The following is a 17,404-nucleotide window of genomic DNA, read 5'->3' on the forward strand; positions in this document are numbered from 1 at the left end:
TTAGGAAAATCTAATATATTGCAGCTTACCAGTTCTTAGATGTGGTGGCTGGCTGCATAATTTTTTAATTTTTGGGCTAAGAACCTTTTCAGCAAGTACAGAAAATACCTGTTGATTTTTCCAGATATGCAGTGTCCCTGTCAACTCTTGAACTGAAAGCAAAACAATGTTATCTTCTGTAAGCTATTAGTTCCATCAACAAGCCTGTAATAAAAATAAAAAGGGGAAGGCATCTGAAGCCCAGACTGGGTGACAGCCATGGTTTCCTCCACAGATACAATGGGTGGATGAGTGTAGTCCCCCTAAAGGTGGCCATACATTATACAATTTTCTTGTTCAATTTCCTTTACCATCAACTATGTAGTGCAAGGGCCTGCCTGATTGCCTACAAATTCAAAGTGTTAAGGTTTGACCTTGTATTATATGGCTTTGGTAAATCTAAAGGAAAATTGTACAAGTACATTGTATAATGTACGGCCAGCTTTAGACCGGTAGCGTAGGTAGGATATCCTTTAAAAGTTAGGGGATAAAACTGCCTGTAAACTGGGTTTATGGAGTATTTTTAACATAATATCATAGAGTGGATGCTTAAACTGGTACACTATGCAGAATGCATTTTAGGTTTATTAAGCTGTTCATTGCTTGTGCACTTGTGAAGGTGAAGCAGCAGAGTAAATATACAAAGCTACAATTACTAAATACACATAGCAATGTTTGCATGGAAGGTAGGAACCTGTACATGCAAGTCGCTTTCATTATCTGGTGTCCATTTATCTTGTAGAAGTGTGTCTTTGTAATTTTCTAAAGGCAGTTATTCTTTTGCCTAATTTTTCTTTTATTCTTCTAGATTTTCACCAAACACGTTATACATTAGTGTTTTTTTCAGTTCACACTATATGACAAAAAAACAGAGGGCAGAGCTGGGCTAAAAAAATGAACCGTTACTAACAGAGCAGGGCATACACAAAAATACATTAACATTTTATAGACATCATTTGAAGCATGACATTTATGCAAAAATGGTGAAAACTGTGTACAGAATCAGATAGCGGAATGTACAGAAAAGACAAAGCATGCTGTTCTTGGTCTTTTGTCTGTTAGAAATGAAGATGTCTGCAAGGGTTTTTTTTTTTCTTTTAAACCTTCCTGCCCGATCCTTAGAACCCTTTGCCACACACATGTACAGAGATGTTGCGGTCTGCAACTCGTTCAACTCTCCTTTGCAATCTAAGGCCTCATGCACACGAGAAACTCTGCTGAACACATGTTTTTAAAAGCTGAAACCAGCATTTAGAAACGCCCGTTTTGCTGCGTTTGCATGCCGCGTTTAGCCGCGTTTTACCGCATTTGCGTCTAGAAGCCTCTGCAGAGCAGAGAATGACATTTTCCGACCTGAATTTGGATATGTTATAGTGTTAGTCCAACTGTGTTAGCACACCAAATTTGGGGTTCCTAGCACCAAGTGACCCCGAGATATGGGGCCCCAAATTCGGATTGTAAAATGTTCCTTTAAAAACACTTATAAACGCAAACGCGGCTAAATGCGGTACCGGCGTTTAGCCGCGTTTGGCGTCTGAAACGTGGAAAACTTTTGCGTCTGAAAAACGAGGTTAAACGCAACTGCCTAAAAACGCCAAAAAACGAGACTGTGTACATGGACACATAGGATAACATTGAATGGGTTCAGGGGCAGTTGAAAAAAGTGTCCAACAGCCTCTGAACGCGCGTTTAACAGCGTCTCGTGTGCATGAGGCCTAAATAAGTAAAAGAGCAGCATCACAAGAATGAAGTTGAGTAAACAATTCTTTCTCACGTGATCAGACCAAGTAGGAACCTTAAGAAGAACAGCTGGAAAAGGATGGCATAACAAATCACTGAAAAAGTCTCCATACAGCATGTAGTGGAGGTCAGGTGAGTAGGCAGAGCAATGGAAAAGGTAACATCTTCTGCCTATTATGATATAATCAATGTACAGTGGGGATGGAAAGTATTCAGACCCCCTTAAATTTTTCACTCTTTGCTATATTGCAGCCATTTGCTAAAATCATTTAAGTTAATTTTTTTTCCTCATTAATGTACACACAGCACCCCATATTGACAGAAAAACACAGAATTGTTGACATTTTTACAGATTTATTAAAAAAGAAAAACTGAAATATCACATGGTCCTAAGTATTCAGACCCTTTGCTCAGTATTTAGTAGAAGCACCCTTTTGATCTAATACAGCCATGAGTCTTTTTGGGAAAGATGCAACACGTTTTTCACACCTGGATTTGGGGATCCTCTGCCATTCCTCCTTGCAGATCCTTTCCAGTTCTGTCAGGCTGGATGGTAAACATTGTTGGACAGCCATTTTTAGGTCTCTCCAGAGATGCTCGATTGGGTTTAAGTCAGGGCTCGGGCTGGGCCATTCAAGAACAGTCACGGAGTTGTTGTGAAGCCACTCCTTCGTCATTTTAGCTGTGTGGTTAGGGTCATTGTCTTGTTGGAAGGTAAACCTTCAGCCCAGTCTGAGGTCCTGAGCACTCTGGAGAAGGTTTTCATCCAGGATATCCCTGTACTTGGCCGCATTCATGTTTACCTCGATTGCAACCAGCTGTCCTGTCCCTGCAGCTGAAAAACACCCCCACAGCATGATGCTGCCACCACCATGCTTCACTGTTGGGACTGTATTGGACAGGTGATGAGCAGTGCCTGGTTTTCTCCACACATACCGCTTAGAATTAAGGCCAAAAAGTTCTATCTTGGTCTCAGACCAGAGAATCTTATTTCTCACCATCTTGGAGTCCTTCAGGTGTTTTTTAGTAAACTTCATGTGGGCTTTCATGTGTCTTGCACTGAGGAGAGGCTTCCGTCGGGCCACTCTGCCATAAAGCCCCGACTGGTGGAGGGCTGCAGTGATGGTTGACTTTCTACAACTTTCTCCAACCATCTCCCGACTGCATCTCTGGAGCTCAGCCACAGTGATCTTTGGGTTCTTCTTTACCTCTCTCACCAAGGCTCTTCTCCCCTGATAGCTCAGTTTGGCTGGACGGCCAGCTCTAGAAAGGGTTCTGGTCGTCCCAAACGTCTTCCATTTAAGGATTATGGAGGCCACTGTGCTCTTAGGAACCTTAAGTGCAGCAGAATTTTTTTTTGTCATCTTGGCAAGATCTGTGCCTTGCCACAATTCTGTCTCTAAGCTCTTCAGGCAGTTCCTTTGACTTCAGAATTCTCATTTGCTCTGACATGCACTGTGAGCTGTAAGGTCTTATATAGACAGGTGTGTGGCTTTCCTAATCAAATCCAATCAGTATAATCAAACACAGCTGGACTCAAATGAAGGTGTAGAACCACCTTAACCACTTGACGACCGCCTCACGCTGATGTAAGTCAGCAGAATGGCACGGGCAGGCAAAATCACGTACCCCCCCCGGTGCCAGAGGCGGTCGTCATCTTTTCCCGGGCGATGAGAGGTGAGGGGGAGGCCATCCATTCGTGGCCACCCCCTCCCGATCGCTCCCGGCGAATGAAAATCCTTCCTGTGCCTTTGTAATGTAAACAGAGGCACAGGAAGTGATGTCATCCCTCCTCGAGCCAGTCTTTTCGATCCGGCGCCGAGGAGAGAAGACATCAAGTAAGTTACACCAACACTACACTTCCAGTAGAACACGCCAGGCACACTTGTCCCCCCCTTCACCCCCCTGTACCCCCTGTCACACTGACACCAATAGCAATTTTTTTTTTTTTGCATTGGTGTCAGTTTGTGACAGTTATAAGTGTTAGGGCAGTTAGGTTAGCCCCCTTTAGGTCTGGGGTACCCCCCTTTAGGTCCAGGGTACCCCCCTGACCCCCCCTAATAAAGGTTAACCCCGTGATCACCCCCCGTCGCCAGTGTCGCTAAGCGATCGTTTTTCTGATCGCTGTATTAGTGACACAGGTGACGCTAGTTAGGGAGGTAAGTATATAGGTTCGCTGTCAGTGTTTTATAGCGACAGGGACCCCCATATACTACCAACTAAAGGTTTTAACCCCCTGATTGCCCCCTAGTTAACCCTTTCACCAGCGATCACCGTATAAGTGTTACGGGTGACGCTGGTTGGTTAGTTTGTTTTTTGTAGTTTATTATAGTTTTAGGGCACCCGCCGTTTATTACCTTATAAAGGTTTAACCCCCTAATTGCCCGGCGGTGATATAAGTTACGTTTTCAGGATCAGATAAGGTCTGCGTTGCCCCAGGCAGCGTCAGGTTAGCGCCAGTACCACTAACACCCACGCACGCAGCATACACCTCCCTTAGTGCTATAGTATCTGAACGGATCGATATCTGATCCGATCAGATCTATACTACCCAGCAGTTTAGGGTTCCCATAAACGCAATGTTAGCGGGATCAGCCCAGATACCTGCTAGCACCTGCGTTTTGCTCCTCGGCCCGGCCCAGCCCAGCCCAGCCCACCCAAGTGCAGTATCGATCGATCACTGACACTTACAAAACACTAAGCACACATAACTGCAGCATTCGCAGAGTCAGGCCTGATGATCCCTGCGATCGCTAACAGTTTTTTGGTAGCGTTTTTATACAGTCGCTAACAGTCAGGAGCTTTTTTGCCTGTGAGTCTCACTAGTGTACCCCTAAATTTAGAGCCCAAAATGGCAAATCGAAGGTACACTAGTGAAGAGGCCTACACATTTCTGAGCATGACAGATAGTGAAGCAGAAGTCACTCATCTGTCAGATTCAGGCTCAGAATACGATCCTGTAGAGGACAGCGGCTCCATGACAGATAGCTCTGACGACGGAGTTGTGGTCCCTGCTAAGGTCAGGCATACCAGACCCCAATCTTCTTCTTCTGTCCTTGAAGTGCAAGAACCGCAGGGCTCTCGTATGGAGCAGAGAAGTACTAGTGCCGCTATTCCTTCTGGTGAACTGGCAAGCACCAGCGGCCTAGTACACCCTGGTCGTACATCCAGCACTGCAGTAACACTTGGTGACGTGGCGAGTCCCATAAGTGCAGTTCAAGCTGGTGAGGTGGCAAGCACTAGTAGTGTCCCGCTGCCACCAAGAAGACAAAGACAGGCCCGTCGAGCCCATAGTGCCCTTCCTGCTGCATTCGCCAATCCAAATTGGGAACCCACCACTTCTGCAGCACCCGTACTTCCCCCATTCACTGGCCAACCCGGAATTCAGGTGGATACAGTTGATTTTACGCCACTGGATTTTTTTTCTCTGTTTTTCACCGAAGATCTCTATAGATCTATTGTGGACCAAAGCAATTTGTACGCTGGTCAACACATCGCCACTATTCCCCAGTCCTCCCTTGCCAGATATTGGAGACCAATTACGGTCTCCGAATTTAAGATCTTTCTGGGCCTTTCCCTCAACATGGGCTTGAATAAAAAGAGTAAGTTGCGGTCATATTGGTCCACTGACCCAATTCACCATATGCCCGTGTTCTCTGCCTCCATGGCCAGGGCACGATACGAGCAGATTTTGCGGTTCATGCACTTCAACGACAATGAACTCTGTCGTCCTCGTGGAGACCCTGGATACGATCGGCTCTACAAAATTCGGCCCCTCGTAAACCACTTCAACCAACGTTTTGCAGACTTGTTTACTCCCCATCAAGTTGTCTGCGTTGATGAGTCCCTGATTAAATTTTCTGGCCGCTTGTCATTCAAACAGTACCTTCCCAGCAAGCGTGCCAGATACGGGGTCAAGATGTATAAACTCTGTGACAGGGCCACAGGCTATACATGTAGTTTTATGGTTTACGAGGGCAAAGATAGTCACGTAGAGCCGACAAACTGCCCTGACTACATAGGAAGCGCTGGCAAGATAGTGTGGGACTTGGTGTCACCCTTATTCGGAAAGGGGTACCACTTGTACATGGACAATTATTACACGAGCGTGCCACTTTTTAGTCACCTTTTTGATCAACAGATTGGAGCATGTGGCACCGTGCGACCTAATCGCCGGGGCTTTCCCCAGCGGCTTGTAGATTCCCGTCTTAGGCTTGGGGAGAGAGCCTGCTTGAAGTGTAATAACTTGCTCGCTATGAAGTGGAGGAACAATAAGAATGTTTTCGTTCTTACCTCCCTTCATGCAGACACGACGGTCCAAATTCCTATGGCGACTGGTGTTGTGGAGAAACCCCTCTGTGTCCACGAATATAACCAAAATATGGGAGGGATGGACCTCAACGACCAGATGTTGGCGCCGTACCTAGTTGCCCGTAAGGCCAGACGCTGGTACAAAAAAGTGTCTGTTTATTTATTTCAATTGGCTTTGCTGAATGCTCATGTGCTATACAGAGCTTCAGGAGGGACTGGATCCTTCCTTAAATTCCAGGAAGAGATCGTCAGAGCCCTTCCGTATCCAGACGGTGCTCCACCTCACCTTCCCCAACCAAATGCAGTAAGCCGGCTGCATGAGAGGCATTTTCAATATGTCCTCCCGAGTACCCCTACCCAACGAGCCCCCCAAAAAAGATGTTGTGTCTGTAGCAAGCGGATTTAGGCGTGACACCCGGTATTATTGTCCCTCCTGTCCTGACAATCCTGGTCTTTGCATGGGTGAATGTTTTGAACGCTACCATACACTAGTGGAGTATTAGCATAGGGTACAGCACTGCACAGACTAGGACACACTTTCACAGGGTCTCCCAAGATGCCATTGCATTTTGAGAGACCCAAACCTGGTACCAGTTAAAAAAGTTAAAGTTACAAAAAAAAGTGTGAAAAAAAAAAAAAAACCCACAAAAAAAATATAAAATAAAAAAAACAAAAATAGTTGTTGTTTTATTGTTCTACCTCTATTCTCTCTCTATTGTTCTGCTTTTTTTATTGTATTCTATACTGCAATGTTTTATTGTTATGTTTTTATCATGTTTGCTTTATAGGTATGCAATTTTTTTATACTTTGTTTTTTTATTGTTAACCACTTTTTCGTTTTCAGGTACGCCATTCAGCTGCAGAGCGGATTTATCCATCTTGACAGCAACAGCGTTTGCTCCCACGATATATAAAGCCGTGACTCCAGCGCTGTCGGAGGTGATTTCACCACCACAGTTACATACTTCAGCATATATGCCGAAGCGTGGGGGCAGCAGTGGGTGGAGGAGCAATTTGCTCCTGCCTTTTGTGGGAGGATGCCCCCATGCTTCGGCATATATATATTTTAGGCACAGGTTGCGTTAAATGTTTTATTTTTTACTATGTTTTTTTTTGTATTTGCTTTGCAGGTATGGTAAGTCTTACTGTTATACTGTAATGTTACTTTGTTTTATTGTTAACCATCATTTGCTTAGCAGGTACGCCATTCAGTTGCAGCGCGGATTTATTTATCTTGACAGCAACAGTGTTTGCTCCCACGATATATAAAGCCGTGACTCCAGCGCTGTCGGAGGTGATTTCACCACCACAGTTACATACTTCAGCATATATGCCGAAGCGTGGGGGCAGCAGTGGGTGGAGGAGCGATTTGCTCCTGCCTTTTGCGGGAGGATGCCCCCATGCTTCGGCCTATATAAATGGTGCATGTATGCCCATCATTAGAAGTGGGCGGATGAAGGGAGGTATTCTAATGGTGGGCATACCCACCTATCAATATCTTTTTTTTCGTTCAGCCCACAGGCTGCATGAAAAAAAAGTTTACAATATATGCCCAACAAGGACCAGCAACGTACTGGTATGTTGCTGGACTTTGGGTGGTTATACCAGAATGATGCCTGCAGGTTTAGGTATCATTCTTTTCAGCCAGCTTTCATGTAAAAGCAATCCTAGCGGCTAATTAGCCTCTAGACTGCTTTTACAAGCAGTGGGAGGGAATGCCCCCCCCCCACCGTCTTCCATGTTTTTCTCTGGCTCTCCTGTCCCAACAGGGAACCTGAGAATGCAGCCGGTGATTCAGCCAGCTGACCATAGAGCTGATCAGAGACCAGAGTGGCTCCAAACATCTCTATGGCCTAGGAAACCGGAAGCTACGAGCATTTCATGACTTAGATTTCGCCGGATGTAAACAGCGCCATTGGGAAATTGGGAAAGCATTTTATCACACCGATCTTGGTGTGGTCAGATGCTTTGAGGGCAGAGGAGAGATCTAGGGTCTAATAGACCCCAATTTTTTTAAAAAAAGAGTACCTGTCACTACCTATTGCTATCATAGGGGATATTTACATTCCCTGAGATAACAATAAAAATGATTTAAAAACATAAAAATGAAAGGAACAGTTTAAAAATAAGATAAAAAAAATCAAAAAATAATAAAGAAAAAAAAAAAAAGCACCCCTGTCCCCCCCTGCTCTCGCGCAAAGGCGAACGCAAGCGTCGGTCTGGCGTCAAATGTAAACAGCAATTGCACCATGCATGTGAGGTATCACCGCGAAGGTCAGATCGAGGGCAGTAATTTTAGCAGTAGACCTCCTCTGTAAATCTAAAGTGGTAACCTGTAAAGGCTTTTAAAAATGTATTCAGTTTGTCGCCACTGCACGTTTGTGCGCAATTTTAAAGCATGTCATGTTTGGTATCCATGTACTCGGCCTAAGATCATCTTTTTTATTTCATCAAACATTTGGGCAATATAGTGTGTTTTAGTGCATTAAAATTTAAAAAAGTGTGTTTTTTCCCCCAAAAATGCGTTTGAAAAATCGCTGTGCAATTACTGTGTGAAAAAAAAAATGAAACACCCACCATTTTAATCTGTAGGGCATTTGCTTTAAAAAAATATATAATGTTTGGGGGTTCAAAGTAATTTTCTTGCAAAAAAAAAAAAAAATTTTTTCATGTAAACAAAAAGTGTCAGAAAGGGCTTTGTCTTCAAGTGGTTAGAAGAGTGGGTGATGTGTGACATAAGCTTCTAAATGTTGTGCATAAAATGCCAGGACAGTTCAAACCCCCCCCAAATTACCCCATTTTGGAAAGTAGACACCCCAAGCTATTTGCTGAGAGGCATGTCGAGTACATGGAATATTTTATATTGTGACGCAAGTTGCGGGAAAAAGACACATTTTTTTTTTTTTTTATGCACAAAGATGTCACTAAATGATATATTGCTCAAACATGCCATGGGGATATGTGAAATTACACCCCAAAATAAATTCTGTTGCTTCTCCTGAGTATGGGGATACCACATGTGTGAGACTTTTTGGGAGCCTAGCCGCGTACGGGACCCCGAAAACCAAGCAACGCCTTCAGGCTTTCTAAGGGCGTAAATTTTTGATTTCACTCTTCACTGCCTATCACAGTTTCGGAGGCCATGGAATGCCCAGGTGGCACAACCCCCCCCCCCCCAAATGACCCCATTTTGGAAAATAGACACCCCAAGTTATTTGCTGAGAGGTATAGTGAGTATTTGCCAGACCTCACTTTTTGTCACAAACTTTTGAAAATTGAAAAAAGAAAAAAAAATAAATTTTTCTTGTCTTTCTTCATTTTCAAAAACAAATGAGAGCTGCAAAATACTCACCATGCTTCTCAGCAAATAGCTTGGGGTGTCTACCTTCCAAAATGGGGTCATTTTGGGGGGTTTTGTGCTATCTTGGCAAAAAGTCACACACATGTGGTATCCCCGTACTCAGGAGAAGCAGCAGAATATATTTTGGGGTGTAATTCCACATATGCCCATGGCATGTTTGAGCAATATATCATTTAGTGACAACTTTGTGCAAAAAAAAAAAAAATTGTCACTTTCCTGCAACTTGTGTCAAAATATAAAATATTCCATGGACTCAACATGCCTCTCAGCAAATAGCTTGGGGTGTCTACTTTCCAAAATGGGGTCATTTGGGGGGGGTTTGTGCCATCTGGGCATTGTATGGCCTTCAAAACTGTGATAGGTAGTGAGGAGTGAAATCACAAATTTACGCCCTTAGAAATCCTGAAGGCGGTGCTTGGTTTTCGGGGCCCCGTATGCGGCTAGGCTCCCAAAAAGTCCCACACATGTGGTATCCCCATACTCAGGAGAAGCAGCTAAATATATTTTGGGGTGCAATTCCACATATGCCCATGGCCTGTGTGAGAAATATATTATTTAGTGACAACTTTGTGCAAAAAAAAAAAAAAATTGTCACTTTCCCGCAACTTGTGTCAAAAAATAAAATATTCCATGAACTCAACATGCCTCTCAGCAAATAGCTTGGGGTGTCTACTTTCCAAAATGGGGTCATTTGGGGGGGTTTTGTGCCATCTTGGCATTTTATGGCCTTCAAAACTGTGATAGGTAGTGAGGAGTAAAATCAAAAATGTATGCCCTTAGAAATCCTGAAGGCGGTGCTTGGTTTTCGGGGCCCCGTACGCGGCTAGGCTCCCAAAAAGTCCTAAACATGTGGTATCCCCCTACTCAGGAGAAGCAGCAGAATGTATTTTGGGGTGCAATTCCACATAGGCCCATGGCCTGTGTGAGCAATATATCATTTAGTGACAACTTTGTGCAAAAAAAAAAAAAAATTGTCACTTTCCCGCAACTTGTGTCAAAAAATAAAATATTCCATGGACTCAACATGCCTCTCAGCAAATAGCTTGGGGTGTCTACTTTCCAAAATGGGGTCATTTGGGGGGGTTTGTGCCATCTGGGCATTTTATGGCCTTCAAAACTGTGATAGGTAGTGAGGAGCGAAATCAAAAATGTATGCCCTTAGAAATCCTGAAGGCAGTGATTGGTTTTAGGGGCCCCGTACGCGGATAGGCTCCCAAAAAGTCCCACACATGTGGTATCCCCGTACTCAGGAGAAGCAGCTGAATATATTTTGGGGTGCAATTCCACATAGGCCCATGGCCTGTGTGAGCAATATATCATTTAGTGACAACTTTTTGTAAATATTTTTTTTTTTTTTGTCATTATTCAATCACTTGGGACAAAAAAAATAAATATTCAGTGGGTTCAACATGCCTCTCAGCAATTTCCTTTGGGTGTCTACTTTCTAAAATGGGGTCATTTGGGGGGGGGGGTTTTGTACTGCCCTGCCATTTAAGCACCTCAAGAAATGACATAGGCAGTCATAAACTAAAAGCTGTGTAAATTCCAGAAAATGTACCCTAGTTTGTAGACGCTATAACTTTTGCGCAAACCAATAAATATACGCTTATTGACATTTTTTTTACCAAAGACATGTGGCCGAATACATTTTGGCCTAAATGTATGACTAAAATTGAGTTTATTGGATTTTGTTTATAACAAAAAGTAGAAAATATCATTTTTTTTCAAAATTTTCGGTCTTTTTCCGTTTATAGCGCAAAAAATAAAAATGGCAGACGTGATCAAATACCATCAAAAGAAAGCTCTATTTGTGGGAAGAAAAGGACGCAAATTTCGTTTGGGTACAGCATTGCATGACCGCGCAATTATCAGTTAAAGCGACGCAGTGCCAAATTGGAAAAAGTCCTCTGGTCCTTATGCAGCATAATGGTCCGGGGCTGAAGTGGTTAAGGATGATCAGAAGAAATGGACAGCACCTGAGTTAAATATATGAGTGTCACAGCAAAGGGTCTGAATACTTAGGACCATGTGATATTTCAGTTTTTCTTTTTTAATAAATCAGCAAAAATGTCAACAATTCTGTGTTTTTCTGTCAATATGAGGTGCTGTGTGTACATTTATGAGGAAAATAAAAATGAACTTAAATGATTTTAGCAAATGGCTGCAATACAACAAAGAGTGAAACATTTAAGGGGGTCTGAATACTTTCCATCCCCACTGTACAATACTGTAATAAAAAAGTAACAATTTGCCTTTAAAGGGACACTATTGCCATTTTTATTTACCGTATTTATCGGCGTATAACACGCACATTCATTTTAAGAGGGAAGTTTCAGGAAAAAAACACAAATTGAAAATAAGAAACTTTGAAGCAAAATAAGGGTCAGTGCCCATCGGCAGCCTCACCATTGCCATCAATGCAGCCTGATTAATGTCCATCTGCAGCCTCACAAGTGCCATCAATGCAGCCTCATCAGTCCACATCAATGCAGCCTCACCATTGCCATCAATGCAGCAGCCTTACCGTTGCCTTCAATGCAGCAGCCTCAACATTGCCAACAGTGCAGCCTGATCAATGCCCATATGCAGCCTCGGAGGGGACAGGGAGGGGGGGCGGGACGTGCGCCGACAGATTACATACAGAGAGAATCTCCTATGATAGACAGAACAGTGGCCCAATGGCGGCTCAAGAGACGGGACTTCCTATTACAGAGGCCACCAAGTAAACAGGAGATTCTCACTGTATGTAATCTGACTGTGCTTGTCCCGCCCCCCCCTCCCTGTCCCCTACGAAGCAGCTAAAATTGAAGTATCGGCGTATAACACGCACGCGCTATTTGCACCCGATTTTCAGGGTGAAAAAGTGCATGTTATACGCCAATAAATACAGTAATTATGTCAGAGACTAGCACTGTTATTTTTATTTTTTGTTATTTTTTTAAACTGTAAAATGAACATTTCCTTAATTTTAAAAATGTATGTACAATTATTCCTGATATGTCACAAGATATGGCAAAAAAGTATGGGTTTTCAAAAAGGTCTCCAGTCAAGTGACTTTACCTTGACTGAGATGACATTTGGGAGAATGGTGTAATCAGCCTACTGCAGACATAAGAAAACAGGAAATTCTAGCCGCTACCTCTGGCCTTGTGACTTACTAAAAAGGCATGTACAACTATGAACAGAATACGTAGCCAAGGACTTTGTGTGAACATGAAAAAGAAGAACCAAGTACCATAAAAACAACTTTATTATATACCATTAAAAATCTATCACACAGCATTACAAATTACTCTCCACATAGGGGTATACAACATGCAAAGATTACCATTACAGTTGACATGTGAACAACGCGTTTCGGGACTCCTCCTTCAGGAGAACATGTAAAAGATGCAGTACACTGGAATCCACTCCTTCATAATCTTTCTTAGAGTAATATCAGCCAGTAGGGTAGACTGGAACTTATAGCATATGTATGTTGTCCATAAAGATGTAAATGAGTAAGCTAAGGTGAAGCCATTGCCTCTCGGATGGAAAATGAGTGTACATTTAGTAAACGTGTATTTCAAAGAGGGGGCTCTTCAGAAATATTTTTGATACAAACTCCATTCACATGAATCCAGCCTTGCTACAAAGTTAGGCCTATTTCACATTAGAGGCAGTGTCTGCCACCTCTTTGAGAAGCGATCAACGGTGGATCAGATTTTCAGAGGTGTTTTTCAGGCATTCAGCACTCTGTTTATTTTTCCAGCTGAAGGGAGATATTACATTGGAGTACCACACTGAAACTGAGAGCCAAACATTTTTAATTGACTTCAATAGGCAAGTCTGACAGCCAATGCCGCTTGTCAAAACTGACCTGCCTAACAAAAAAAATTTGCCTTGGTATGTGTACCAACCCCTCCCGGTGCCAGTTACATTCTGCCAATGGGAGTGAAGAAAGGGTGCCAATGTGCCTTTACAGGGCTAAAGAATCTAGCAACACCCATGTGAAAGCAAACACCAAGCACCAGCACTGTAACATACACTATATTGTCAAAAGTATTGTGACACCTGCCTTTAAACGCACATGAACTTTAATGGCATCCCAGTCTTAGTCCGTAGGGTTCAATATTGTGTTGGCCCACCCTTTGCAGCTATAACAGCTTTAACTCTTATGGGAAGGCTGTCCACAAGGTTTAGGAGTGTGTCTAATGGAATGTTTGACCATTCTTTCAGAAGTGCATTTGTGAGGTCAGGCACTGGTGTTGGACGAGAAGGCCTGGCACGCAGTCATCCCAAAGGTGTTCTATTGGGTTGAGGTTAGCACTCTGTGCAGGCCGGTCACATTCCTCCACCCCAAACTTGCTCATCCATGTCTTTATGAACCTTGCTTTGTGCACTGGTGCGCAATCCTGTTGGAACAGGAAGGGGCCATTCCTAAACTGTTCCCACAAAGTTGGGAGCACAACAGTGTCAATGCGTCAGCATGTCTTGGTATGTTGACACCTTAAGCGTTCCCTTTACTGGAACTAAGGGGCCAACCCCTGGAAAACAATCCCACACCATAATCCCCCTCTACCAAATGATTTGGACCAGTACACAAAGTAATGTCCATAAAGACATGGATGAGCGAGTTTGGGGTAGAGGAACTTGACTGTCCTACACAGAGTCCTGACCTCAACCCGACTAAACACCTTTGGGATGAATTAGACTGCGAGCCAGGCCTTCTTGTCCAACATCAATGCCTGACCTCACAAATGCGCTTCTGGAAGAACATTCCCATAGACACACTTCTAAACCTTGTGGACAGCCTTCCCAGAAGAGCTGAAGCTGTTATAGCTGCAAAGGGTGGACCAAATCAATATTGAACCCCACGGACTAAGACTGGGATTCCATTAAAGTTCATGTGCTTGTAAAGGCAGGAGTCCCAATACTTCTGACAATATAGTGTAGGAAGTGAATCTTAGCTCCCCATACCTGGAAGTATACATTTTGAGTATTTCTCTTGGCAGCCAAATGTGGTAGTGGTGGTAAGGAAGGGGGGAGGCGGTTGCGCAACAAAGGAAAGGTGGGTTCGTGCTGCTTTGGTCAGTACAATTTAAGCGGACCTGTTCATTTACACTTCACCAATATTCATGTAACTATATAAAATGTCAGGATTCCCACATCTTTAGGATAAAAAAAAACTTTAAAGCTTCAAATCGTAATTGGATTATCAGCTGTAAATGAATTTATCTGTGTGTTCATACACTAAAATTGCTCCCTACATCAAGAGCTTTGAATGTTAACCTTAACAAAATGTTGAATGTAAAGACTTTTATTAACTCTCACTGCCAGAGGGGCAAACGCTGTGGATGACTCTACAACCTGCTATGCGTCAAAGAGGTAAATTCTGATCTGGCATGCTGCCAGGCGTCACTGGGAATATTATACATCTGTCTTTTTGGAGGCTGACATTTAAAAGGCCATGCTATAAATTGGCGTATTACCTGACAATTTAAAGAGAAGTTCTGAAGCCATCTTCACAGAGATGTCTTGGCTGAAGAGGTTCCCCTCGGGAATAACTCTGCACTCTGGCATCTTCTGCAAGTGCTCGGTTTTTTCTTGCCTTAATAAAGTGCTGTAACCAATGTTTTGTCTGGGGGAGACGGAAGAGTCAGGGATGTCAACCTCCATGGGTTCTTCTTTAATCTTCACAGTCTGCATGTCCTTACAACTTTCAGCTATACAGGGTAAAATAAGGAAATTCAATTACAAGCTGCACCTCAGTAAAGCAGGGCAAAGACTGAAATAGTTAAGATTGATCAAATCAGCTGCCTTGTCCTGCGTAAGAAGATCAGTGTGGCAAAAGCAGTGCACCAAAATATCAAATTAATTTGGCTATCTGAAGTAGGTTGCCATAAATCTATCCTCTTTGACTCTCTATACACTACCCAATTTTCTCTGGAGATATGAGCAATGTGAGCATTGGCAGCAATTTAGAACTGTATGAACCTACAAAATAGGAACACTATGGATATACCAACCAACATTATCATACATGCTTGAAAAAATATTTATAATCCATACAGTAATGTAGAGTTCTGCAGACATATAAAGAGGAGTCCTTGGATTTTTCTCTTTCCATACTTGGCAGAACTTGAAGGAAAACTGTAGTTATATAATAATTAGTCGTTTAAAAGCAGAACTGCACTGTATCTGAGCACCACAAACCAAAACCGCTACTTAATTTTTAATAGTCAAAGCAAACTCGCCCATCCATCCATGTCTCAATGCTTTATTTTGTTGAGAAATCACTTTGAAAAACACCCCCCAGCATTCCTGGTCATAGCTATTTTGAGTAAAGGAAGATGATTTTAGTAGCAATTACTTCTAGGAATCCATCTGCCCTAAGGTCAGGCATGCAGACAGGAGTATGCTCTTAGCTGAGAAAGGCCCTCCTCCTCTCCTGAAGACTCCTAAGATGTATGACCCTCCCCTCCCGAAGACTCCTGGTATGTATGACATAATTTGCCTAGGCATGGAAACCAGGAAGTAACTGAAGTAATGTAAAAAAAAAAAAAAGTTTAAAACAAGTAAATGTGATATACTTTCATATCTATTTACTAATGCAAACAGCATAAGGATTTAAAATGTTGATTAAGAGAGCAAATTTTCACTTTAAAGTGTTAATAAAACCACAACAGTAAAATCAGTCCATGCAGTAAAGCATGAGTGTTATATTCCCCGAGGAACCTAAGGGGTTAATTCACATTGTGTAAAAAGGCTGTTTGACCCCATATTCTCTGATCCCCCCTTCTTCCACTGTCCCCAAAACCATCTCCTGATAGCACAGAGCGTTTGGAATCACTCTGCACATGCTTAGTTTGGCGTGTATTACTAGAAAGTTTTTTTTTTTTCTTGGAATGTAACTCCAAAAAAACAGCATTTATTTAAGGTACATAGAACTAAAAACTATCCCAGTATATCGATATATTAATTTTTCAAACCAACAAGATGGCTGCCGTCCATTCCAGGGTGCTTCATGACGTCACACGTGGCTCAACCCAATGCGTTTCATCATGACACGTCACCAGGGGCATGGCCGACAGTGGTCATTACGCAATATACAGCTGGCGGGCGGAAAAGGAAATGCTGCACCGACATTTGCGTTCCAGAGGCCAGAAAAAGCCGGAAACCAGAACTAACCAAAAACCGAAGAAACTGGGGCCACAATGCCACCAAGTTATATGGTTTCCAAGGGCATAATTCACACCCATGCGGTCAGTTCCAGAAAAAAACAGTAAAAGATGCTGAATTTTTTCTGCACTAAACTGTACTAGAATGCTGTAAAATGCGTCAAAAACCCACCGGAAAGCACCTAAACACACTGATCTGCAAGTACCCATATATGCAGACTGGCTACAATCAGTCTGTGGACTGTATTGAAATAACTAGTTTCTGAGAATCATATCTACTTTGTTTGACTTCATATAGTCCTATCCCTACAGGGCCACCAAATTGGGAGAAAGAAGCCCTGTTCATTGCAAGCTCTAAAAATATATGTATCTTTTCCAATCTGGTTACCTAGGTATGTCCATTCAAGAGTCATTCTCATATCTTTTGAAAACTTTTTGAAATGATATCTGCCAGAAGTCCTTGCTCTGTTCCTGCCCACCTTGAAGGCCTGCATGTTCACATGTTCACTGTTGTTTCTTTTGCATTCTCTACAGTGTAAAGCCAACTGAAAATTCAACAAGGCGAAAGTCTCCAAGAAATGTAAAGCTGGCTATAGATTGTGTGAATTCGACTGTCATTGAAGGAGTCTGCTGAAATTTTTTTGACTGAACAGCAGCTGCTGTACAGGTATTTTGACAGCTGGCAGGGATGGATGTCAAAATACCATAGCCACAGCCAGAGTGGGAGATTCGGTCAGTCTGGATGTAGGAATTGGTTCTAATGTCTTTTTGTTCAGCCTGTATGCTGAACAAA

At 42.9% G+C, this 17,404-nt stretch overlaps 1 protein-coding gene across 2 annotated transcripts in view; it reads right to left on the reverse strand.

The window, feature by feature from the left end:
- ZNF827 (zinc finger protein 827) overlaps nucleotides 1–17,404 on the reverse strand; it is a 397,034-nt gene that overhangs the window by 93,260 nt on the left and 286,370 nt on the right. For both annotated transcript variants that reach the window (XM_073604600.1, XM_073604608.1), the window contains exon 6: nucleotides 14,923–15,156. In XM_073604600.1, coding sequence (XP_073460701.1) covers nucleotides 14,923–15,156 — 234 coding nt within the window. The remainder of the gene's footprint in view (nucleotides 1–14,922; nucleotides 15,157–17,404) is intronic.

Source organism: Aquarana catesbeiana, linkage group LG01 (genome assembly GCF_042186555.1).
Source record: "Aquarana catesbeiana isolate 2022-GZ linkage group LG01, ASM4218655v1, whole genome shotgun sequence".
NCBI classification, from domain to species: Eukaryota; Metazoa; Chordata; class Amphibia; order Anura; family Ranidae; genus Aquarana; species Aquarana catesbeiana.